The sequence below is a fragment of the Acartia tonsa genome, chromosome 15, assembly GCF_053477335.1.
Source record: "Acartia tonsa isolate MP-2025a chromosome 15, ASM5347733v1, whole genome shotgun sequence".
In the NCBI taxonomy this organism is placed as follows: Eukaryota; Metazoa; Arthropoda; class Copepoda; order Calanoida; family Acartiidae; genus Acartia; species Acartia tonsa.
In genome coordinates, this window is record NC_137274.1 from 2,165,051 (window position 1) to 2,192,656 (window position 27,606).

Here is a 27,606-nt window from a genome sequence, read left to right on the forward strand (position 1 = left end):
TAGATAGATAGATAGATAGATAGATAGATAGATAGATAGATAGATAGATAGATAGATAGATAGATAGATAGATAGATAGATAGATAGATAGATAGATAGATAGATAGATAGATAGATAGATAGATAGATAGATAGATAGATAGATAGATAGATAGATAGATAGATAGATAGATAGATAGATAGATAGATAGATAGATAGATAGATAGATAGATAGATAGATAGATAGATAGATAGATAGAAATTAAGTATAATAATTTGATAACTAACCACCAATATCCTTGGCATTGATATTAGCTTTATGTTCCAATAAGAGCTGCACAACATCAGAGTGTCCAATCATTGCTGCCAACATAAGACTTGTCCATCCTAGATATAAATATATTAGATTTAGTATATATTGTGTAGTTTAGAGTAGAATTATAGATACATAGGGAGCTATATATAGAATAGTATAATTTTGTAATATATGTATAGTGAGATAGATAGATAGATGTATGTGATGGAAATATAGTATTATAATAATATTATGTAACTAACCATCATTATTCTTGGCTTTGATATCAACTCCATGTTCTACTAAGAGCTTCACAACTTCAGTATGTCCATATTCTGCTGCCTGCAAAAGACTTGACCATCCTAGATATAAATATATTAGATTTATTATATTGTGTATATAGTTTAGAGTAGAGTTATAGATATACAGAGAAATAAAAATATAGAATAGTATAATATTGTAATATATGTATGTATAGTAAGATAGATAGATAGATATATGTGATGGAAATATATAATAATAATAATGTAATAATATTATGTAACTAACCCCATTTATTTATAGATAAATAAATATAAAGATAGATATATAAATAGGTAAATAGATAGATATATAGATTTAGAGACATACAAATAAAAACAGATATGATGGAAATATATTAATATAATAATATTATTATGTAACTAACCATTGTCATCCTTGGCGTTGATATCAGCTCCTTGTTTTAATAAGAGCTGCACAACATCAGTATGTCCATCCTCTGCTGCACCCATAAGACTTGTCCATCCTAGATACAAATATATTAGATTTATTATGTATGGTGAAGTTTAGAGTAAAATTATAGATACATAGGGAGTTATATATAGAAGAGTATAATTTTGTAATATATGTATATTAAGATAGATAGATAGATATATGTGATGGAAATATAGTATTATAATAATATTATGTAACTAACCAAATATATCCTTGGCGTTGATGTCAGCTCCATGTTCTGATAAGAGCTGCACAACATCAGTGTGTCCCTTCCTTGCTGCATATATAAGACTGGTCTCTCCTAGATATAAATATATTAGATTTATTATGTATTGTGTAGTTTAGAGTAGAATTAGAGATACACAGAGAGCTATATATAGAATAGTATAATTTTGTAATGTATGTATAGTAAGATAGATCAATAGATATATGTGATAGAAATATAGTATTATAATAATATTATGTAACTAACCCCATCTATTCTTGGCATTGATGTCAGCTCCATGTTCTGATAGGAGCTGCACAACTTCATAGTGTCCTTTCTCTGCTGCCCAGATAAGACTTGTATATCCTAGATATAAATATATTAGATTTATTATATTTTGTAATTTAGAGTAGAATTATAGATACACAGAGAAATAGAAAAGTAATAAGTATATATTGGTGGATAAGTTGGGTAAATTAACTAACCATGATTATTTGTAGCTTTTATCTCAAAGTTTTCAGTTAATTTTGTTGTTACCTCAATGTACTTCAAACATTTACCCCCCCCCCCTCTACCTACTAATATTTCAAAATTAAATTGAAAAAAAGAAGGTTAGCCATAACTCTTGTATTATATGTCTGCAGAGGATTCCTAAAACTGAAGGGCCTACAACTGTGGTGCCCTAACCATCAGGGAGTAAGGGAGGGGACAATGGGCAATTAATTCAATTTAAGAGCGTTCGCTGAAAAGCAATGAAAACCAGATTTATCAAGAAAATATTACCAAAATTGTAAAGGGATTATGGTAACCTAATTTAGAACAAAATTAGTTCTAAGAAAAAAATCATTTACTTGAAAATTAAATTATCAATACATCACAATGTAGTAAACATTCTGTAATTAATAACTTGAAAAATCTTGTTTAGAACTACCTAAACCCTTCTCATATATTTTTAACTGACACATAAAGTCAAGCGGTTCTTAGATTAATTTATACATAAATATCACAGTAGAGTTTCTATACATGAAATGACATTTTCTTGGGAAAAAATATTTGTTAAAACCAACTATTAATAACAAATTTTTCTGTCTGCATATTCAAAACTAGCTCAGCTAGTTAGCGGGGCATTGTTGTGCAAGTACCCAAAGTCAGCCAAAATCTGCTGTATTTGTGCACATTCCCTTTAAGCCAGTACCCAAAGTCTGAGACTCCTAAAAATTGAATATTCGATCCATTGTCCCCTCCCTTACTCCCTGCCTAACCATGCAGGGCTAACAAATACAAACTTACCAAACAGCAGACCAAAAATAAAAAAAAACTAACTCAAAACTAATTCCCTCTCTTATATTCAATTACATAAAAATGGTGGGATTAAGTGCTCAAGACACAGTGGGATCTTTTGCCAAAAAACGGGACATTAAGGGTAGACAAAAGTAAACATCAATAAAAAAGCTTGTATTTGACGAAATGATGTAATTTCTTTTGCTTTAACTCAAAAATAACATAAATTTTGCTCCTGTTAACTTTTAATGTGCATTTGGTAAGTACGTCTGGCGGTTTTGGAGGAGCGAAGCTACCCTATTTTTAAAAAATCTATAAACCTTCATAACTTTAGTTATGATAGGAATATTTTAACAAAATAAACGTCTATGTAAATATTTCTTCAACGCAAACAATGTTTGTGAACATGAATATAGCGTCAGGTGCACCCAGTTCGAGTCCCGGCATTTTTAGGTAGGTCCAGTATAAGTAAAATAGGACACTAATAAGGCATGTTTTCTAATGTTTTTTTTTACAGATATAAACAACAATAACATAATTTTCAAAACACTTTTGATTTTGTGTTAATACCTTTATTCTAAGTCTAGCTATCTTCATTTAAAGTTTGTATAAGAATATAAACATAATTGCTCATATTATATTCTCTCTCAAACGTATATTTCTCTCTCTCTCTCAGACGCATATATAATGTTTTTGCAATATTATAATTAATCCCCGAATTTGAATTTCTGCTGAACCAAAACCAGTTAGAAATACAATTTTTTTAAGAACACATGAAATTTAGCAAATTTAATTGCTAAAATAAAAGTATTTATAAGTCATCTTTTTTTTAAGGACTTCTTGTTCCCTTAAATGTCCATTAAAACCGCGAGAATGGCAAAAATCGTTAAAAATCACACCTACGGTGGCAAATAACGGCGAAACGGTTGGCCGGAGGCAAATAATGCATAAGTAAAGAAAGTTCCGCCTCAAAAAGTTAGAAAACATTGCAGAGATGACTTTGGGCTCTAAAATGACTCCTTCCCCCTCTAACGAGGGAAAATTTCAAATTAACAAGAACGAAATTGTTCAAACCATGCAATGTAAAATGCTCAATTGCTCAAAAACGGCCGGGAGGCCCCAGGTTATGAAAACTGTTTTAAACACAATACATGTTGCATATTAATATTATTATTGCAAAACCCGTGGCATCCTGGCCGTTTTTGGGTAAAATGGAGAAAACTGATTTTTTGGGGTTAAAAATCTTAATATTTTTGGTGAAATTTTCTCACAAAATGTCAATTTACACCACCAAAAAAATATTTTTTAAAAATTTTTCTTTAATTAGTCATTGGTACAGGTATCTGAAAAGTACCTCAATCAAAAATTATTTTCATAAGATGAACATAAATGTATTTTTTGTTGCTTTGAAAAAATTGTGTAAAAAAATCTGGAAAATCATCAAAACTGAAAAGAAATTTTTCACTACCTTTTTTAAAAATGGCATAAATCCGCCAAAAATGAATATTTTATAAAAATTTCTTTTCTAGCTGTCTACTTACAGCCATTATTAATTCCTAGGATAGATAAAAGTCAATTTTAAATTTTTTGGATGTCCCACTGGATCCCACTGTGCAAGAGGCAGTTTAGGGAAACATCTGTAATTTAAGACAATTAAATTAATTAAAAAACAACTGCACTGAATGTTTTAATTTAAAATTAAAGAAAGAAAGTATTTACAAAGAAGTAATTCTAAGCCACTTTTTAATCAATATTATCAATCAACTAGTTCTAGAGTATGTTCTGGCTTGTTACTTAAAGGGACTGTGAACGAGAAAGTTTCTCATCAAATTATCAAATCTTAACATCATCTCATTCATATAATCTCAAAGATAGGGCAAAACTGTCTCTTATTTCCTTAAAAACGGCTTTTTCCGCCGATTTTTATCATTTCTAAGATTGGGGAAAAAATTTCTGGACTATTAAAATGTGCAGTTATTTGTCTTTTTTTCCTTCTATAGCAACAACTAAGCTTTTTGACATAGTTCTCTATTTTTTCTAACAGTTATGCTGACTTTTAACATAATCCTTGCTTTAAACTAATGTATAGTTACTTAGAAATTGATAAAAGTGAAATATTTCTTAATAAACAGTCAGATGAAAATGTAAACTAATTCTCCTAAGTGGGTTATTTATTGTCCAACACAATAAAAAGGTATATCATTATTTTAAATAACCTCTGAGAATCAACCCTTTGTAGACAGTGAGGTTTTTTTTTGTCAATAATATGAATTTAAAATAGATCTTTATTACCTAATTACTATGTTATTAAAAAACTAATTTGCAATTTTATATCATAAAAGCCTTAAAATGAAGTAAATTGTTTCAACTAAACATGACAAGTTAAATATCCCTACAAACATTATGAGAAAAAAAACGTTTAGATTTTCCCTGTTTTTTCCTTTTTTCCTCCCAAAATACCATAAAGTCAAGTCATTATTCCTGCATGTTTTTGTTAATAGGACGTTTTTGGTTGATCAGTGTAGTGAAATGGGCTTAGACAATGCAATGTTAAGATTTGATAATTAGATAAAAAAATTTTACATTCACACTCCTTTTAAATGTAAAGACTGGGTAAAACAATAATATTGATGAAGGATGATTGGACGTGCAGATAATGATTTAGAGATAAAAATTACTTACCTTCTTTATCCTTTAAATTCACATCTGCACCATTGGATATATAATACTTTACTTTCTCCAATAGTCCTGCCTTTGATGCATCAAGAAGAAGATTTCCTACATAAATTAATCTTTTGTGAAATATAAATCTAACTATCTATAAATAAGAATGTATAAGAACATTAATAACAACATAAATTTTTTTTAGAATTAAAATTAGTGAAGGGGAGTAGTAATTTTTTTATTGTTTGTTTACTCTTTAGACAAGTCAGGCAAGGATGTACTTGGTACCCTTAAATGGTCAGGATACCACTTGAATTATGGATGGGATATAAAACCAAATCCTTAAACCTCCTTTTATTCCTATTGTATTTCAAAAAGAATATAAATTGGATTATGAGAGTTATTTTTAAAAGATCTATTTTGCAAATTATTTTACTTGTATTGTAAACACAAAGGACATAGGAAATCTTCTGCAAATCCCTTATCCCTTATCCCTGATTGCATGTTTGTATAATATATTTGAGAATTTTTTTACGTAGATTTCTAAAATAATGTTGATTTAAAAAAAAAATTATTATTTCTATGTTTTTTTTAATTCAAAAATTTAATCGACACATATTGACAAGTTTCCGCATTATGGAAAAAAAGCTATAGATATGTTTTAAATTAAATTGCTCTTCAGAACAAGTAGCAAAACTAATTATTACATGTGTTCTGAGATATTAAGAAATTTCAGAAAGTGCATTGAGAGAGAGAGAGAATAGAAAAGGGGGAAAGGTGTAAGAGTTTTAGAGGGAGAAAGAGAAAGAAGGGGTGGAGTGTTCAAAATCTTATATTTTTCTTTTATTTTTTTCTGCTAGTGAAAAGGTAGCTTTGTAAATAAAAAATTGTTTTAGTGTATTTAAATACATTACATTAAAAAAACGTTATTTTATATATACATATATACTATATGAAGCTAGCTTTTTGACAAGAAAGTGAAAAAAACCGTGAGATAGAACACTCCCCCAACTTTCAACCCTCCCCCCCCCCCACCAACTAGGCAATTTACATGGTTTTATTTTGGAGATAAATTTTTTTTATCTAAATTTAAAAGTTTAAAAACTTTATATTTTCATTCTTATTTTCCTTTTTTTACTGTATGTAATTTTTAACCGAATTTAAATAATAAAATTGCAAATCAAATCTACAAAATATCACCCCTTTCTGTCATTCTCTAGTAAGAGGGACAGAGAAAGAGAGAAATCAAGAGAAAGGAAGGGTGGTTAAAGGTTATGAAACTTAATGATATCCAGTGGATTAGAACCGGTTATGTTTTTGATTGTACAGGAGGAAAGATGACTATGATACGATGCGATAATTGGCTGAAATATTCTCCATACAATGGGTTTATTATTATTAGATAAACAATCCTAATAAACTAATACAGTTTTTAGACATCATAATTTCCCTAAACAACTTTTATCCGAAGCTAAATTCAAATATTTTAAGAAAGTTGTATTAATCAATTATTGCAAAAATACATGTCAAATTGTTTACTCTCAATTAAATTTTTTTGTGGTATGATTGTGTCTATGTTTTATTCCTATTGGTCATATTAAGTGATTGGGGATTTAGACATCCTATCTATTGTAAAATATCTATAATTGTCCAGAAAGCGAAAAATAGTTAGATTTCTTTGATTAAATTTTTTGTTTAAAAAAAACATACAAATAATCAAAATTTTAAAAAAATAACACCATTTTTGAAATCTACATAAAAAACTTCACAAATGTATTGTACAAACATATTACAGGGATAAGGGATACGGGATTTGCAGAAGATTTCTTAGGTCCTTTACATTTATACATTATATTTATCATTTTTTCTGTTAACCTGCTTCATCTAGTTTTTTCTTGTATTCCTCATATTTCTCCTGAAATTTTATAATTAGTAATAAATCATTCTCATATAAACAACCCCTTAAATAGTAAAATATAGTAAATGTAAATATTCATTTATTTCCCGGGGGTAACATTTTTATGCTTAAATAACTCATTTCTTTAAAATATGTTTTAGTATAAAGAAATGTTCTATCAGTTTCAAACCTTTTCCTTTTGATAGAGTTTCTCAACTTTGGAAAAACTGTCAGACCGATTTTTGAAATTCAATCTTTGAAAAAAGATATTCAAGTTTTAATTTTTTGTTTTGAAAATATTATTTTAAATCTTTGAAATTAAATTGACCAATAATTCAAAGATTTTTCAATTTAATTTGGAAGATTTTGTTGTTTTTAATTTTGATGTTCAATAAAAATTACTACTGTTGGGAAAAAATGAAAATTAAAAACCAAAACTAAACCACATTTTAGCATAAAAATGTGTTTTTGTTTGAATGAGAAGAATATTCCTATCCTAATTTCAAAAGTAAATTTTTTATCAACACTAGGAATTCTCATAACTTTTTTTTCAGTAAAATCATTTGATTGAAAAATAAAGTAAATCTTACATTCATTTCATCAGTCACATAACAGTTATAGGCTCTGAAATAAAAACAAAATAACATGGGTACAAAATTGATAGTCAACATGGAGTGGTCTAGAATCCCAAGCAAAACCAAGCCACCTTTAGTCATAAGTCAGTCAAAGTCATATTTTTCTTTCTTCAACCTTTGATTTAACAACCTTTGTTTCTTTAGAATTTCATGCCGCACCTTAATTGGTCGGTGGGGGGGGGGGGGGGGGGTGCATTGAACTCAGTTCCTATTAGATCAGCTAAAGGGCTAAAAATTTTTGTGCAAGTCCCCTGTTTGATAATGAATTTCCGACTTTAAAAGTCAAGCAGTTTGGGCTCTTTATCTTTCACACACAGAAAATGACAAAAAAAAACAAAGGGGGGGGGGCATTGAACGAACAATATCTAAAAAAAATTTACCTTGAAATCTCAACCACATCCACTGGAGATAATTGTCTCTGAAATTAGGCTTGTTTAAGTTTTAAATATAATCAATTTAAAGGATATTTCATAAACAACTGGTCTTGGGTAGGATTTAACTATTAGGCAAGTGATAATTTTGACTTCCTTCCTGCAAAGGGCACTGATTCTAGGATAATTCTACTAGATATGACAAGTTAAACATCCCAAGAAACTCAGATTTTCCGTGTTTTTCCATTTCTCCTTCTAAAATTGCCACAAAATCAAGAAATAAATCCTTGATATTTTTGTTAATAAGACATTTTTAAATGATCAGTATAGCTAAAGGTTTGATAATCCGATGATAAATTTTTATATTCACCACAGTCCCTTTAATGGCATATCAACATAAGATATCCATAACTAGCAGCAATGACCCCCTTGAGGCCTCTAGGGGAACTTGAGGAGGGTGAAGTTGAGTTTGATAACCAATTTTTTTTTATATTTAAAAATTAAAATAAAAAAAAAGTATGGGAGGTCGATTTTTTTTGTAGTTAAAAAACCTTCCAAGGACCAATTAGAAGCTACCCTGCAAAGGAGAGCCTGATCGGTTCAGCAGTTAGGAGATCATTTTGTAAAGACATACAAACGCATAGACAAACAAACATCCTGTTACTTTATTATAAGGATTAGACTCGATCAAAATAACACTCACAGGATATTGTTTGAGCAAACCAGTGTCATTGAAGTATGTTCTAAATGGCTCCTTGACAATTATACATGCTGTCTCATTATCTTTGCAATGTCCTCCACTTTCTGGATAATGGGTTGTGGAGAAGTAGTCGTATGGAGTCTAAATATATTCAAACTATAATATTTCATATTTTGGTAAGAAATTCTTTACAACATATTAAAAAATGTATTTTAGTTATTGCTTAGAGAAGCATAAATTAAAAATTATATTTTACCTCATGTGTTTCTCCATGAGTGGCATTTCTAATTTCCATTTTGTTTTTGTATTTTTCAACCATCAATTCATGTTTTATTTCAACAAATTGATCACGGTCAGGTCTAAAAATTTTATCTAGATTTTTGAGTTTTATTATTCATTACTAAAATTATCAAATAAATTCATTTAAATTTATAAAAATACTTTATTTCACATAGTTTTCTAGAAAAAAATGTCCCTCCTTAGGTCAAGTTTTTTAGTTAAAAGTATTAGAATTAACTTCAATATATAATATACTTGCGGCTTTGTCCCTAGCATTTAGGGGCTTCACCCCAAGACAGGTATGAAAGTCCAACCCCTTCCCTTTATTGTTGTTTTGTGTGTCATAGAATACTGCATTTAATATATACATCCAAAATACAATGTCATTATTTGTTTTTTAACAAAAAAAGGCTACAAAATTGTTTTTCTATGTCAGCATTTCTTGTCTTGAAATAAACACACAGATATTTTCATCTCTTGAAAACTTTTTATACAAATATGTGCGACAACTTTTAAAAATGTTGATTTTTTAAAATTAAATGCAAATTGCTTAAAACCACCAGAGGACCAGTAGGTATATTCTCAGAAGAGTAGAGCCTAATTTGTTCAGCAATTACTGAGATTTTACAAAAAAAATTTAAATAAATTTTTTTTGTGGGGTGTTTTTTTAGTTTTTAGGAGGGTTGGGGGTGTCTTTTAAGGACCAGTAGGTATATTCCCTGCAGAGTAGAGCCCAATTGGTTCAGTGAATACTGAGATCTTAAAGGATGCCTGCAAGAAATACCACGCTTTAACTGCTGAAAGACTGCAACAAGTAGACCCAATACCCCAAATTTAAAGCCTTCTGCTTCAATAACAAAAAAGTTCTAGGCATTTCAAAATAGCATTTTATGTACAATGAAAATTTGAAAGATTTTCAATGCTTATAAAAGAAAAAACAATATTAAAGTGATCGCAAATTTGATTTTTCAAAATGCATTTTCGTTTACCTTTTCGTATTTTTAAAGTATTTTTCAAAGTATAATGCCTTAAAAGTTTAACTAAGTTAGAAAAAAATCAGTTTAAAATGCCAAGAGTATTTTCACATGAAAATAATGTTAAAATTTGAGCATCAATTAAACTAAGAGAAAATAAGCCATTTCTTTGCTTGCAGATAAAAACAAAAAAAATGATAATTAGAAAATATTTTTGTAATATATCTTTATTAATATTTGTCTTCAAACTTTCTTTAAAATGTAATGAAAAAGTTTGGTTTATTTTATAAAATCATTAACCAAATACCGCTGTGTTTATGCAGATATAGTGACAAAAGAAAAATTGTTTAAATCTCTAGAATCAATAACATTTAAGAATTAAATTGTTTAAAAACCAATGATCTATTATATTTGCTATACATTTACAGCAAAAAGTTGAGTCATTTTAATAAAATATTTTCATAATAATGAGCATTCTTTTGTTCTCCCGATCATCGGAAACAAACCAAATTTTTCCAACAAAATTTACTATATTTAACCCCTAGATATCCAAAACATATTTTTTTTTATTTAAATTTTTGTAAAGCCTAAAATTCTTATCTTTATAATTATAATAAATGTTTTTCACGTGTTTTTGACAAAACATTTATTTTAAAAGAAAAGGTTATATAAAATGAAAATTCAGGGCCCAAGGTTTATTTACATTTTATGGTTTGTTATTGTTATAATAATAATATATATCTACTATTCCCTTCCTTCGTTATCATTTTTATTTAACCCTTAATGGTTGGGGGGGGGGGGGGGGGCGTTGAACGCCCCCCCATCCGGTTTTTTCTATCTCATTTTCTGTGTGTGAAAGATAAAGAGCCCAAACTGCTTGACTTTTTAAGTATGGGTATGACACATAACTGAGAGTTGGAATTTTTTTAATATCTCCATCCTGGCGGGCACAGGATGCCAGCAAACCTGGCAGGGTTGTCCAGGTAAAGAGCAAAAATATTTTTTTGACTAAAACAAAGCATTTTATTATACCAAAATACTAAAAAATCCTCTAGTAGTACATCTATATATGAAATACAGGTGTTCAAGTCAATTTCAGGTTCCAGGTATGATCCTGCAGGTCCTGATCCTCCAGGTCTCCAGAAATCTTTAAAAGGCTCCTGTGGCCGCAATTTTTGACTTAAAGACTTCAAATTTTAAACTTAAGCTTTTCTTACATGTCTACATAACGTATTAAAATTTCATGAAGATCCGCCGCCGTTTTCCCGCCGACCGCCGACTGCAGCGGCTGGCAGCTGCCAAGTACAGCTGCGGGCGCTGGAATTTATATTTTGATATTTCTAATGTAAAATTTACATAAAAATAAACAAAGGTTGTTAAATAAAAGGGTGAAGGAAGCGAAAATTGACTTAGACTTATAAAAGGTCGGAAATTCATTATCAAACAGGGGACTTGCACAAAAAAATTTAGCCCTCTAGCTCTAATAGGAACTGAGATAATTAGGGGGGGCGTTGAACGCTCCCCCCCCCCCGACCAATTAAGGTGCGGCAAGGGGCCCGACTGTAAAGGGTTAAATTAGTCTTTTTTATCTTTTTATTTAACTCTTTCTATCATAATGTATTATTCTACCTTGGAATCTAAGTACACTTTTTATTTAACACTGTAGTAGTAACAAGAAAATAGCCTAAAATAACCACAGGACCAGTAGGTATATTCCTTGAAGAGTGGAATCCGATTGGTTCAATGGTTACAGAGATCTTAAGGGACAGATGGCCGGACAGACAGATGGACCAGACATCATTCTACTTTGCATTATAGATAAAAAGATTGTATGCGATTTATTCTTTTACCATGGCTTCTAAGTACACTTCTTATGATATATAAATAACGGAAGAATGTATTCTATAAACCTAAGTAAGTACACTTTTATAAGAAAATGCTAAAACCAATTACGTCAAACGAGATATTTGTGGTGGAGAGTGAGTGTAAAACTTTAAATAAATATTCAATATTTAACAAAACTACAATTTGATTTTAGAAACAAAATGAAAATGTACGACGTTTTAGCCGAGAATGTGAATCCCTTTTGAGATAAATTTACGTTGTGCATCTGACATAGCAGCAGTGGGAACCATTTTTAACGTCTTTAGTTTTGACGCAGTGTCGTACCATTATTCGAACCTATCACCTTCTCAACAATGAGCGGTTGCACTACGTGTTGAGCCACAGTTATGGGTTATTTGCTGTTATTTATGTCAAACATGTTTAAAATGAATTGACAAAACCTCTTATTTAGTGGCATGCACAGGCTTTTGCGAAGCGCATTTAAAAATTTTGACACCTTCAATAAACCTAAATCGAGGGAATGTATTACTTTCTTCAATATGTTTGTATTTTTTGAAAGAATTCACAAACAAACGTTAAACAGTTGTCCATTAATTGATAGATTAACCCTTAATGGTTGGGGGGGGGGGGGGCGGTTTTTTCTATCTCATTTTCTGTGTGTGAAAGTTAAAGAGCCCAAACTGCTTGACTTTTTAAGTGTGGGTATAACACATAACTGAGAGTTAGAATTGTTTGAATATCTCCATCCTGGCTGGCACAGGATCCCAGCAAACCTGGCAGGGTCATCCAGGTAAAGAGCAAAAATATTTTTTGACTTAAACAAAGCATTTTATCTTACCAAAATACTAAAATATCCTCTAGTAGAACATCCTCATATTAAATACAGGTGTTTAAGTCAATTTCAGGTTCCAGGTATGATCCTGCAGGTCCTGATCCTCCAGGTCTTCAGAAATCTTTAAAAGGCTCCTGTGGCCGCAATTTTTGACTTAGAGACTTTAAATTTTAAACTTATGCTTTTCTTACATGTCTACATAATGCATTAAAATTTCATAAAGATCCGCCGTTTTCCCGCCGACCGCCGACTGCTGCGGCTGGCAGCTGCCAAGTATAGCTGCGGCCGCTAAAATTTATATTTTGATATTTTAAATATGAAATTTACATAAAGATAAACATTTTCTGTAAAAAAAATTTTCTTCTAGCTTCAAAAATAAAAAAGTTACAGCCGTTTGAAATTTTTAAGTTAAAAAGGACCTGAAAACAAAGGTTGTTAAATAAAAGGGTGAAGGAGGCGAAAATTGACTTTGACTTACTTGAGGTCGGAAATTCATCAGAACACAGGGGACTTGCACAAAATTTTTTAGCCCTCTAGCTATAATAGGAACTGAGATAATATGGGGGGGCGTTGAACGCCCCTCCCCCCCGACTGATTAAGGTGCGGCAAGGGGCCCGACTGTAAAGGGTTAACAGGCGTAGTTTTGTAATATCCTCTATAATTTATGGGGGATTTGACTTTTTACCTATAGGTGGGTGCAGACCATTGTCAAGGAGAGGGAGGTGTATCCGTCCACCTTAGTTTTTCCAGGGAGTGTATCCATCCTACTTTATTTTAAATCGGCCCAAAATTGACATTTATTTTGTTTTCAAACTATATAAATAATATTATTGTTTTATTTAGATGATCTTGTTGACTGTGATTTCATTAGACAAACTGAAGCTTATTATTCAAAATCTGGAAGAAATAAAGACTAAGTGAGAGAATGATAGTGTCACTTTTTGAAAAACAAACTTTTACAGCTTACATTTCTTAGTTTCAAGTAGCAATTGCATGCCTATGCTTTCGGGAAATTTTGAATTTTATTATTTCATTAAATTCATATATGAACGAAAGCAATTAATTTTAAGCACATTTCTTTTTCAGTTAAATATACTAGGTTTCTTTGGGGGGGGGGGGGATATGGTGACTCGTGCCACGACATACCACCAATTTTATTTTGGGTGCTACTCCCTTAGTTTTAGAGATAATATGGTAAAATCTTTTGGGGTGGGTCACTAATTACCTCAAGTTTTGGTATCTTTCAAAAAAACGGCGGCGGGACCGCTGCTCCCGCTGTTAACCGCCATTTTCCGCCGCCGCCAAAAAATTTTTTTTATTGCATTCCTCGCCGAATTAGGCAATTTGGAATCATTTAAGACCATATTATTTTTTTCAAAAAAATTTCCCCTTACAAGCAACCCTGCGGAGGTACTTTTCAAATTCTCATTTATCAAGGTATATCTTAAATTCAGTGCCATTCCTGTGCTTTTAAAGATATTGAAACAAAATCTTTTTAGGTAGGTCAGTAAAAAATATTTTAACAAAAAATGGCGGCGGTACCGCCGCTCCTGCCGTCCACCGCCGTTTTTCACCACCGACGCCAAAAAAAAACGAGTCCCCCCACAGGGTTGCTGGTAAGGGGAAAATTTTTTGAAAATAAATAACATGGCCTTAAATGATTCCAAATTGCTTAATGCGGTGAGAAATGCAATAATCTTTTTTTTTGGCGGCGGCGGAAAATGGTGGTAAATGGAGGGAGCGGCGGTCCCGCCGCCGTTTTTTTTATGAAAGATGCCAAAACTTGGGGTAATTAGGAACCTAGCCCAAAAGATTTTACCCAATCATCTCTAAAACTAAGGGAGTAGCACCCAAAATAAAATTGCTGGTACGTCATGGCACGAGTAACCACATTACCCTCCCCCCCTTTAACAAAACAAAGATGGCAACATATATAAAAGGGAAGCTCAAAAATGAACATTGACATTATTAGAGTGTCAGTACTTAAAGATCAAGTTATTAATTGTATGTTTAGGACATGCTTACATTTTTATGACTTGATTGTAAAGAACCTCCTCTTAAAATGCTGTACCTTGTTGTTATGGGAATTGTTAATCCAAAAATCAGAAAAATGATTATTGTATTATTTAAGCTTTTTTGTTTGTAGCAAATAATCTTGGTCCTTTTTACAGTGAAGCTTTTTATAGGGCTCGGGATGGTTTTAGGCTATTTTATTATCATAAAAAGTCTGGATATGGTTTATGGCTTTAGACTATTTTTTGGCCCACAAATATATATTGTTGCCAAAAAAATTTCCCCATAATTACATATTTTTATTGGACATATTATGTTTCTGGTAAGGATAATCTGAATCATACCTTTCAGTTACAGGAATCACCATGACAATTATCCATCAATAAGACAATTATTGCATGCCTAAATGAACTAAAAAAGGCTGAAAGCTATCCATTACAAATGGAGAGACTGACCCTTATTGTAGAAGAGCTTCGTTATTGAAAATTTAAAAATAAAGTTGACACTAATGATGATTTAATTCTTTGATACTAACTTTTGTGATTTATTTGTTATATATGTTTTAAGTACTTATATTTGTTGATATTTTGCAGAGATTTATGTATACATATTGAACTAAGCAAAATATTTGATACTATTTTGACTAAATAGATTATCATTTTTTACTTTTTTCATAAAACTAAGTCAATATAAAAAAAAAGTTTTATAACACTTTACAGTAAAAACTAATTTCTTAAAATTTCTATGGATTTGATCTTACTTTTAATTTCACCAGAAAATATCATAGAATGACTCCTTTAAATATTGTAAACCCTAAGCTTTTATAATTGATTATGTTTGTATTTTTAGTGAAGATTAAAATTTCTATATACATATATATTCAGTTTTTGTGTTTTGATCAATAAAATACTTAATTTGAAAAGAGTTTCTTGGTTTATACTATACATTCTATAAGGCAAGATTAATTAGTTGGATTTTATCCTATCCAACTTCGAACTAATAATACGTTAATAACAAGGATGAAAATATCCATAAGCAGCGTAGGAAAATGAGGATGACAACATCCACAAAAAAACGAAGCTCTAAATCAAAACGGAGGAAAAACGAACCATAACTTTTGTAGAGTGTCAGAACTTACTAAGCAGAACATTAATTTCTAAAGTCTAAATAATATTGTACATAAGGGGTAGGTAGCTTTCACAGAATTCCAAAAAAGTGTGTGTTTGAATATAACTCTAAAATTTTGCATGGTAGTTGCTTTAATGGGGTATAACATGGTTTTCTTGCCAAATTAGATAATTTTGAGGCAAACCGGTTTTCAGCGGCAGCGGCGGTTTTGCCGCCATTTCTTCACAGTTCTATACTGTGCCATATTAGAGCAATTGTCATACCAAATTTCAGAGTTCTTCTAAGTCTTAAAACACATACCTTTATGGAATTCGGCGAAAGCTACCTCCCCCTTTGTTGCAAAATTGTGCAAATTTAGGATACCATAAAAGGACATACTTTCATTTATAGGATATGATTATAGAATTGTCTCACTTAATATACTTTAACTTGTTGTCCTTAGAATCATTATTCCAAAAATTAGATGAATAGGATAATCAGATTATACAAAGAAAAGTTTTAAAAATATTAAAAATCAGATTGTTTTAATAATCGTACAGACTTCTCGGCAAAGATTATAGAGTTCCTACTATTACTAGTACGTGCTTTACTGTTATAGGAATCATCATCCAAAGTTTGAATTGATAGGACAATTCTAACAGGCCTTAATAAACAAAAATATCTATGGAAGGACAGACCAACCCTAAATATAGGAAAGCTCCGCTTTTAATTTGTAAATACTTGTAATAAAGTAAAAGGATGTTTCTCTGTCTGTTTGTCTTGATGGATCTCGCTGAACCTCCCCCCATAAATTTTTTTTTTCTTTTAAAATCTAAAATAAGAAATTGGGTTATTCAATTTAACCTCCTCCTCAACTGTCGTAGCGTAGCCGCTAGTCGAAAATAAATTATAAATTAATTTTTACAAAATTGTGTAAATCCTATCAAACCAAGATAAATCACCCCTAGAAAAAATTAAAACCCACTGAAAATATTATTTTAATTTTCATGAAAATGAGTCAAGGGGGTCGACTTATCTTAACTTACCACAAGGGCCCTTAGTGGCCTCTAGGGAAATAGCCACTAGTACAGAGTAAATTAAAAGGACATTGATTTTAAGAATTTGATTAAAGATGCCTTGTGTAAAATATTATACCTTTTTGTCTTAGGGTAATTATATCATGAAAAAGTTATTGTCAAAAAAATTTAAAATCATAAACGGACTTTCTGGTAACAATTATAGAGTTTCTATGATTCCTAAATTGTACCTAACTGTTATTTGAATCAGCATGCAAGGTTTGAAATCAACATGACATTTATGACATGTCTAAATTAATTAACATTAACCATGACAGATGAACGGATGTAATGACCCTAATTGTAGAAAAGCTTTGCTTCGTTTTAAAAACAGTATCATAACTTTGTCCATCCTAATATATAAAGTAGTAAGCGTTTTTTGTCTGTCCCAAAGGATCTTGCTAACCGCTAAACCGATATTATTCTCCTTTACAATGAAGCTTCTGATAGGTCCTGGGAAGGTTTTAAACTATTTTTGGGGAGGGTGTCTTCATCCCCATCCCCCCAAAAAATATTTTTTTTGAAACTCAAATTTAAAATGGGATATGGTCAACTTTTACCTCTCTTACCTTAAGTACCCCTAGAGGCTTCTAGGGGCGTAGCCGCTAGTATGTCATAAAGTGTATGAAAAAAGTATGTAACCCTTAAATTTATTAATCTTTTTAACTTCATCCAAAATAGTTCTAAAGAGAAAAAAACCCAAAAAGCAAACAACGAAGGGACAAATTAATACTTAGAAATCAAAAAAAGGGATTGTTCCACGAGAAAATCATTATCTTATACCTACAAGAGGTCATAATGTTACGACTTTTATCTAGTCCCTTAAACAACAATGGACATTTATAATCATAGAGTAGCTTTGTTAATTAAAAATTATACATTGCATTATAAAAAGTGAATATCATAAAAATAAGTCATTATTTTAAGAATGTTTTATATTTTAATTTCAACTAGAAAAATACATAGCAAAGACATAAAATACAATAATAGTTGTCTCATGTATCATATTATAAACAGCTTTTCGTGCCTTCAGCATCTCAGGGCTAAAAAACCTGATTTTAATCTTATAATTGTACATTTTATATTATGTAGAACTGGATATAATACAATACTAGAAATAATATTTTATAAGGCTGAGTACCGGTTCTAATCCACCGGATATAAATCGGTTTCGAATGAATAAATCAAATATCATTAATTTTATTGATTTAATTTGTTCTTGATTTCTCAACGTAAAGTAGCTAGGTAACTTCTCAAAATCTGAAAAAAGAACATAAATAACATTTTAATCTGTTTGAAAAATCTCGCTAACTGATAAAGGATTACTTTTAAATCAAAGCTTTTAAAAAGTCCGGGAAAGGTTCTTAAGTATTTTGATGAAAAAATAACTCTCTCCCCTTATTTTAAATTTTGAAAAAAAAACTATAACTATTTTGGACTAGGGCTTCATCACCTCAAAAGAGAAATCGCGCCAAGAAAACGATGACCCCCCCCCCTTTCCTCATGTCTTTTTTACCTATTCTTTTAAGAACTAAAACTGAAAGGGCAGATAGTTTGAATCACCCTCCCCCCCCATCTCCATCTTAACCCATTAGTACCAAGCGCCACTTTTATGGACCGATCGAGCTAATAATTTCAGGGAAGCTTTGTTATGGTAAAAACGGAATTCCAATTTTTTTGTTTTGCTCTAGTGGCGTGCACAGGAAAGTTGCAATAAAACCCGGTTCGGCGCGAGTAAAGAAACCGTTCGGCATAGGTAACCGTTTTTGCCGTTTTTTTGAGCTTTCCCCCGGCATTCAAGCCCGGTTTTGTCCTAAATACCCGGTTATTTGTCCAAAAAAATTAACAAATTTTTGAACGTCCAAAGTGAGTTGTAGTTAATACTACGATACGATCTGCAATTGAAAACTACATAACCTCATGTAATTGATAGAGCTACAAGTAAGATACAAAACGATTTATATCACATTTAGTGTTTTGGCTATAGGTGCCACCCTTTTCAGTTAAAAAAGCCCGTTTCCTAGAAGTTTTAAAATTTTGATATTATATGTGGACGGGTATCTTTACTTGCGCCGAGCCAGGCCAATATAGAACGTAAAAAAACGATAAAAAAATCATATAAAAAATAATAATTTGAATAAAACGAATTCACAAATGAATGTAGTTGCCAATAAACTTTAAATTTCACGAAAAAAATCACTAACTTTACTTCATAAACAAAAAAGTTAGGATATTTTAAAATCACCTCGTTTTTCTTGGTTTTCAAATTTTGTTGAGCTATACCGGCAAACGGTAGTAAGCAAAACTGCCTGCTCCAGGGGGAAATGAAAACCAGGGTAGTAGAGGGGGGATTCATACTGAGAATGATGCAATCCTGAAACTGAGAACCGTTTTTTTTTCGGCATTTTCTGGAACCGGGCGTTAAAAGCCGGTTCGTCACTAATGGGTTAAGTGCCCCTAACCTATAAGAGGGGAGCCGCCAAGAATAAGACATAGCCAACATGCAACATAAATCTAAAATGATATTTGGGGCATACTAAAGGTTGTCAAGTGTTGCCCCCCAACGAGAACTGAAAATCACATGTAGGTTTTTTTTCTAATTAATTTTTGTTGTTGGTATAAGGTAGATAGCCACTAGTTTTGATTTAATTTAAAACATTTTTTTGTCATTCTTGTGTAAATATATTCTTATACAAAGTAACATGATGTCTGTGAGTAACAAAGGATCTCGCTAGCTGCTGAACCAATATAGTTTTCATGTACAATTACAATTTGGCTTCTCAGAGGTCAAGGTTTATAATTATTTTGTGGGGAGGAGGGTACCACCACCATACTAAGAGAAATAACCATATCAAAAAATGACACCATAAAAATTTTTTACGTTTTAAATCTAACATTAAAACTAAAAGGGGGGGGGGCGAAAGTGACACATTTTTAAACCAAAACTAAAAGTCAACAAAGGAACTCAACTAAAATAAGAGTACAGGTCTGACATTTTGCATGTCAGTTGCTTTAAAGGGGTACAAAATGGAACTGTGAAGAGACGGCGGCGCAACCGGCGTTTCCCGCTGAAATTTTCTTTGCCTTTTCTCAGCGGTTTTCGGCAACTCCCATGCAAAATGTCAGACCTGTAACTCTTTTTTTAGTTGAGTTCCTTTGACTTTTAGTTTTGGTTTCAAAAAATGTCACTTTCGCCCCCTCCCCTTTAAAAAGTGGAGAAGATCATCGCCACCTTACATAGAGTTCACCTACAGGTTTCTAGGGGAGTAGCTGCTTGTCTATATATGAAGTAACAGAATGTATGTGTGTTTGTATTGAAGAATATTGCTAACCGCTGGACTGATATGGTTCTCTTCTTTTTGGTAAAGAAAAAGTTTATTAATATTTTGGGTACCTTCAACAAGAAATCAACCTTTCCCGTATTTTTTAGATTTTTATTTGTAAACTAAAAATTGAAGTGAATCCACCTTCCAGCTTATATTAACATTAGAATTAATTTGGAAAAAAATCATGTAACCAATACTTATTTCAGCTGTCGTTGGGGGGCAACACATGGTAAAATTTACGACCTCTCTATTTTCCCCCAAATATTATTTTAGATTTCTTTCGCTTGTTGGTTATACCTTATATCTGCCCACTTTCTCTCTAAGGGTATAGCCGCTAGTAAACAATAGTTTTTACCTGTTTTTATAATTTTTGGAAACTAGGTTCTTACTTTCTATCAGGGGTGTTGTAGCAGAAACTTTGACCACTCAAACTAAAACATATTAGAAAACAAGGATGACAACATCCATAAGTAGCGAAGCACAAAAAATTTTGCATGGGAATACGTAGAAGTAGATTAAAAGTGAATTTATTAAAATCAATAATAGATTTATTGGAGAAAATAAACACGAAACCTTGTTTTATTTTGTATGATGAAGACGGTTAAAGTAAATTACATACTAGATCGGAAAAAATATTTTAAAACTGTTAATGCAAAAAAGTTTTAAAATTAGACCAAAAATACCAAAGATATGGGGAAATATGTCAAAAATATAAAAATAGCCAAAAACCTGCTAAAAGGCAATTTGGCCGCCATTGTTTCTTTTCTTAAAATGCCAGAAATTTAATTTTAACATCTTTAACTGAAAAAATTTGGAAAAATTGGACCATAAACACAAAAGATATGGGGAAAAATGTGAAAAATATAAAAATAGCCAAAAACCTACAAAACGGCAGTCTGACTGTCATTAGTGTTTTCTTCAAACGACAGGAAATTTGATTTTGATATCTTTAACTGGAAAAATTTCGAAAATCGGACCAAAAACACCAAAGATATGGGTAAAAATGTGAAAAATATAAAAATAGCCTAAAACCTGCTAGAAAGCAGTCTGACCGCCATTAATGTTTTATAGTTAATTGTGCTCCTTAATGATGGGAATGTTCAGCTCTCTATCTTTTATAGGAGCCGAGAAAATCACGTTTCCCCCAATTCATTAATTACGGACGGACGGACAGACGGACGGACGGACATTGTGAATTATAGAGTAGCTTCGCTACTAATAAAGTAGATGATAATTTGGAATGAATATCTTATTAATGGGAAGATTTTTAATATTCTATTTCCTTTTGGAAAATGATGTACTTGTAGCGTTAACAATCTGTGGACAGATGAGTGGTGAAAGGAATGTTTTTTTTGTCTTGTTAAATTTCACTTTTATGGATGTTGTCATTCTTGGTTTGCATAAAGGGAAAAGTAGGATGCGGGTAAAATCCGTAAATGTTGTGTGTTTTAGGTTAAAAACAGTAATAGAACAATATAAATTTATGTTAACTTTTAAAAAAAATTTGTCGTCTATAGTTCTTTTCAATAAGAAATACACATATTTAGTGAATATTATCGTTCTACCACTATTTTCAAGCCTTAAAGCACACACTTTAAAGGATTTTACCCACAACCTACTTTTCCCTTACTCAAAGTAACTAGTATTCATTCAAATATTTTTAAAATTTTTTTTTATAATTAGGGTCTGTTCATCCGACGGATATATCTTATCATTAATGTAATACTACTTTGTATTACAACAAGGTTTAATAATCAGTATTTCTAACTTATGAAGTTTTTAAGTAGTTTTGCAACAAATTTTGTAGCATTTTTCTTTTGACTTATACAATTATTCTCCTTATTCAGTTGTTAATGTTCGTTTGCCCTACAGTTTCAGAGCTTCGCTTTTGTGGATGTTATCTTCCTTGTTTACAATTCAAATTACCTTTAAAAACGATTCAGTTTCTGCAAAACTACGCACAAAAGTACAAACACATCAAATTATTACCTAAACAATAAACTTAATTCCTTTTTATTGGCTATATTACAAAAATGCAATGTTCAGACTTTTCCACTTATTTGAGATGTGCATTAGTTCATTATCCATACTTTGGGTACTTATATCTTGATAGGTTGGTACAAATTAACAGAATCTACGAAAGGGTCAATTTTATTTATCTTAATTTTTATCAAATTATCCTCGATTGACTTATCACATATGTTTCCTGCAAATGACTTAGGCAAAGAACAAATGCATCCCTTCTTATATAAATTACTAGCGGCATCGCCCCTAGCAACTAGGGGTTTTGCCCCAAGAGGTAATCAAAAAACATTTAAGTACCTCTGGTGCTGCAGCAACCTATTTTGAATTAACTGTTTGAAAAAAATGGGGATTTTTTTTTTGGGGGGGGGGGGGTTGTGAGTGTCCCAACCCCCAAGAAAATAGCCAAAACCACCAAAGTACCCGTGGGTATATTCCCTGAAGAGAAGAATCCGATCGGTTCAGTGGTTACCTAGATCTTAAGGGACGGACGGAGAGACACACAGACGGAGGGACAGACATCAAACTACTTTGTATTATAGATATTAGAATTACCTTTAAACAAGCTTTTACTATTCTGTGGTCAGGTCAAAACATAATACATATAATACATTTTATTAATCTAAAAAATATGCAGTTCAATGAAAGCTTATAAAAAAAGGATTACAGTGTCTATTAACCCTTAACAGTCGGGCCCCTTGCCGCACCTTAATCAGTCGGGGGGGGGGGGGGACGCCCCCCCATATTATCTCAGTTCCTATTAGAGCTAGAGGGCTAAATTTTTTTGTACAAGTCCCCTGTGTTATGATGAATTTCCGACCTTAAGTAAGTCAAAGTCAATTTTCGCTTCCTTCACCCTTTTATTTAACAACCTTTGTTTTTAGGTCCTTTTTTACTTAAAAATTTCAAACGGCTGTAATTTTCTTATTTTTGAAGCTAGAAGAACAATTTTTTTGCAGAAAATGTTTATCTTTATGTAAATTTTATATTTGAAATGTCAAAATATAAATTTCAGCGGCTGCAGCTGTACTTGGCAGCTGCCAGCCGCCGCAGCTATAGTCAACATTACTTAAACTTCTCCTTTTTTGCGATGACACAACAATCTTAGCCTCGGGAAAAAACCTTAATGATCTTATTTCGTTTGTTAACACTGAACTTCAAACTATTTCTCAATGGTTCAGAGCCAATCAGATGTGTTTACATCCCAACAAAACCAAATTTACAATATTTTCCCCATCCCCATCCCTTATACCTTGGAATGAAATTAACCTTTACTTTGATGAAAATGATCCCAATACACTGAATCCCAATCCATTACTTAAACATAAAATTGACTTTGTAAACCATGAAAGTGAAATCCCTGCAATCAAGTTTTTGGGCATTTACCTAGATCCAGCCCTAAATTTTAAGTTTCATATAAAAGAATTAAACAAAAAACTATCTAAATCTCTCTTTTGCTTAAGGAAATGTTAAAGCCTTTTAACAGAAAGTGCTATGAAATCTTTGTATTTTTCTATTTTTCACTGCCATTTGGTTTATAGAATTCAAATATATACTTGTGCATCGCCTTCAATTCTTAATGCCACCAAAATAAAGCAAAAAATGGCTGTAAGATGTATAAAACAAGCAACATATTATAGTCACTCTGGTCCGATCTTTAAAAATCTTCAAATTCTACCTTTTGACTCTTTGTGTATCTTTTTTAAACTTAAGCTTATGTATGAATACAAAAACGATCTGTTGCCTAGGTCTTTTAACAACATGTGGCCCCGTAGGGGTGATTTAATTGCCAATTATGATCTTAGAAATGATGATAATCTAACTATACCTGCTTCTCGCATTTCTCTAGTTGAAAGACTACCTTACTGTTCCTTACCAACTCTATGGAATAATTTTAATGATATTGACAACATAAGAAATAGTTTGACTAAAAAGCAATTTATAACGAGCTTAAAAAGTGCCTAATAAATAGAATTGTAACCACATGTAATAGAATTTTATGCCGCTCATGTCTTTTGAGAAATTTGAATTAAGTAATAGCTTTAACTCCATACTTCATCTATTATCAATTTTATTTTTAAAAAATATTTTAATATCTAATGTTCTAGTCCTCTCACATACACCCTTCCTCACTCCCTCATTTTCACATTGAAATGAAATATAATCCTTTTAGTTAATTTCTGTTGTTGTTTCATATTCCTATTTTATTTTCTTTAAACTTGTATATCATCTATTGCAAAGGCTATCCAATATTACCTCTCACGAGATTGTTTAGTCCTTTGACACTGTACATAATTATTATTTGATCTGTCCTTATTATTTTATTCATATTCATTTTTTTTGTTTGTATATGAATATTTAATACCTGTATTATAACACTGTTATTATTTTTACTTGTTATGTGTGTCATAAAAATAAATATCTAATCTAATCTAATCTAAACGGCGTTGGATCTTTATGAAATTTTAATACGTTATGTAGACATGTAAGAAAAGCTTAAGTTTGAAATTTGAAGTCTCTAAGTCAATAATTGAAGCCACAGGAGCCTTTTAAAGATTTCTGGAGACCTGGAGGATCAGGACCTGCAGGATCATACCTGGAACCTGAAATTGACTTGAACACCTGTATTTCATATAAGGATGTACTACTAGAGGATATTTTAGTATTTTGGCAAGATAAAATACTTTGTTTAAGTCAAAAATATATTTTTGCTCTTTACCTGGATGACCCTGCCAGGTTTGCTGGCATCCTGTGCCCGCCAGGATGGAGATATTCAAAAAATTCCAACTCTCAGTTATGTGTCATACCCAAACTTAAAAAGTCACGCAGTTTGGGCTCTTTATCTTTCACACACAGAAAATGAGATAGAAAAAACCGGATGGGGGGGGCGTTCAACGCCCCCCCCCCCCCGACCGTTAAGGGTTAATAAAAAAAAACAAGTTAACTAATTTGAAAGTCAGACATATATCCTATTATATTACGTAGATTTTAGTATAAAACCATTCCATGGTATTATAAGGCTTTTCTTTTTATAAATTCGTTGGCTTCAGACAAAAAGAAGTTTACTAATCTATATATTATAGGATAATTATGTATAAAATAACTCGATTATATATGTATAAGAGCACACCTTTGAAACATCAGCTGTTTCTATGTTTTGTTTATATTGGCTTCTCCTTTTCTGCTATCCTTCCATCTTTCTAATTTAAAATGGGTCCGGGATTTCTCAATTTTATGTTTTCTATCATAATATTAACTAATTGCCTTTATTTTGTTAGTGGTTATATTATTTGATTATATATATACAAAGCAAATAACTGATTTGAAATGATTTTTAACATTATGAATATTTATAGATATGTAGATATTTAAATAAATTTTAAAACAAATGAAAAATTGAAAATCCAGGGTCCATAACCAGAACTGTTTTTTACCATATATGGATGTATTTTTCTGATCATCGGGAGAAAGCTATATATACAACCTATTTTGGTAAGTTTAATATGTATGTAACAAAACCTTACATATTTTACTATGTATCCACAAGTAAACTTAAAGAAAAATAAGTGTTATTTGTCAATTTGATAGGTTTGAAGATATGTATAATAAAACACAGAAAAAAACATAAATGTTTTAATGTGTGAAAATTAATTTTTTTAAAGTTTGATAAATTTTTAAATGTGAAGTATTTAAGACTTAATTCTTTTAAAGATACTCTTAAAAAACATTAATCTGTAACATATATCAACTATTTTCCAGCTTCGTGATCACTTTAAATTACGTCGCCTAGACACAAAATTATAACCTTATCTTTGTCACAAACTTAGATTGCCCGTAACTGATTACATTTTTACAATAAAAACACCACATTCCATTGTCAAAATCTATGAAAAAAATTTGGTTTAAATTGCATTTGTAAACAAAAATCATAGCGGAAAAAAAGGGGAAAACTAATACAAGCTGAGCTGTGATTGGTTGCTTAGCTAATTCAGCCTTCTGATTGGCTACAGTACACTCAGTACAATGCAAGTTAAACTTAATTTTTTTTAATGATTTTGACTATAAAAATGGGTATTTTTATTGGAAAAATATAATTAGTTACTGGCAACCTAAATTTGTGACAAAAATAAGCTTATAATTTTGTTTCTAGGCCACGTAGTTTAATTTCAGAATTTCTAACATTACCATTGTAATTCTTTCAAAATTTTCATTGTACATAAAATGTCATTTTAAAATGCCTAGAACTTTTTTGTTATAGAAGCTGAAGGCTTCAAATTTGGGGTATTGAGTCTACTTGTGGCAGTCTTTCAGCAGTTAAAGCGTGGTATTTCTTGCAGGCTTCCTTTAAGATTCAGACGGACAGACATCAAAATGCTTTGTATTATAGATAACCCCCCCCCCCCAAAAAAAACTGCTGTGTTTTCTTGTTTTATAAAAAAAATGGTAAATGTATTCTTTTGAATAAAATCCCATGGTTTATAAATAAACTACAAACACTTCAACCTTTTCAATTTTTAAGCCTAGCCTTGTAGTGTATTATTAACTTTATTAACTAACATACAGACCTGTTATGTTCATGTATAAAACCAATCAAATGGGCGAGCTCATGAAGCACTGTTGCTCCTGAAAATAATTTTAATTAGTGAACTTCATTTAAGCATTTTCTGATAGTTTCATCAAGTGTTGTTTAAAAATACAATTGACTGATTTTTTATTATAATAAATTCAAAAAGCTGTAGCAAAAGCAGACAAAAACTAGTATTTCAATAGAATGAGTTGGAAATTGTAACCAACTTCAGGTTTGTTGTAAGACCTTTCATGATAATATTTTCCTGATTTGAAGTAAACTTTTGATAAATCTTGTGACTGAAATTATTTATTTTCAGTTATCTTGCCTACTATGTTTACTATGTTATAAATCATTTAGAAGTAGAAAAGGATTTCTGCAACAACCATAACAAAAACGAGGGATAAAACTTCCTCAGTTGAGGAAAGGCAGTCATAGAGAGAACATGTCTCTCTGTGCAAACATTAAAATAATTAAAAATGTGATACTAGTGTGTGATTAAATCAACCACACTTCAAAATGAAACTAAATTTTTTTGCTAACAATTGTAGCAAGTTTTTTTTTTCAAAAGTACTCAGATCAACTCACAAACACAAAAGGTAAAATTAGTAAAATAAACATAAAACAAAACTATTATGATATACAAACTGAAACAGTAAATCTTATAAAAAAAACTATATAGACCAACAAGTAAAACAATCCCACACTTCTTTTTTTATATCTGGTCCACATATAAACACAATATGCCCAATCCGCTGCTAATCAGACTATCTACTCTTAC

The 27,606-nt window shown here is 31.1% G+C and overlaps 2 protein-coding genes across 2 annotated transcripts in view; both read right to left on the bottom strand.

The window, feature by feature from the left end:
* The window catches only part of LOC145307369 (uncharacterized), a 126,916-nt gene that overhangs the window by 41,143 nt on the left and 58,167 nt on the right, over positions 1 to 27,606 (bottom strand). The gene's annotated exons all lie outside the window — the stretch shown is intronic.
* Positions 1 to 27,606, bottom strand: part of LOC145307368 (uncharacterized) — a 46,280-nt gene that overhangs the window by 3,418 nt on the left and 15,256 nt on the right. Inside the window, exons 11-22 of the mRNA XM_080149748.1 lie at positions 26,824 to 26,881; positions 9,041 to 9,143; positions 8,788 to 8,925; positions 8,094 to 8,131; positions 7,669 to 7,702; positions 7,057 to 7,096; positions 5,200 to 5,295; positions 1,504 to 1,602; positions 1,234 to 1,332; positions 964 to 1,062; positions 539 to 637; positions 269 to 367 (exon numbers count right to left, since the gene is read on the bottom strand). Of these exons, the coding sequence (XP_080005874.1) occupies positions 269 to 367; positions 539 to 637; positions 964 to 1,062; positions 1,234 to 1,332; positions 1,504 to 1,602; positions 5,200 to 5,295; positions 7,057 to 7,096; positions 7,669 to 7,702; positions 8,094 to 8,131; positions 8,788 to 8,925; positions 9,041 to 9,143; positions 26,824 to 26,881 (1,002 nt within the window). The remainder of the gene's footprint in view (positions 1 to 268; positions 368 to 538; positions 638 to 963; positions 1,063 to 1,233; positions 1,333 to 1,503; positions 1,603 to 5,199; positions 5,296 to 7,056; positions 7,097 to 7,668; positions 7,703 to 8,093; positions 8,132 to 8,787; positions 8,926 to 9,040; positions 9,144 to 26,823; positions 26,882 to 27,606) is intronic.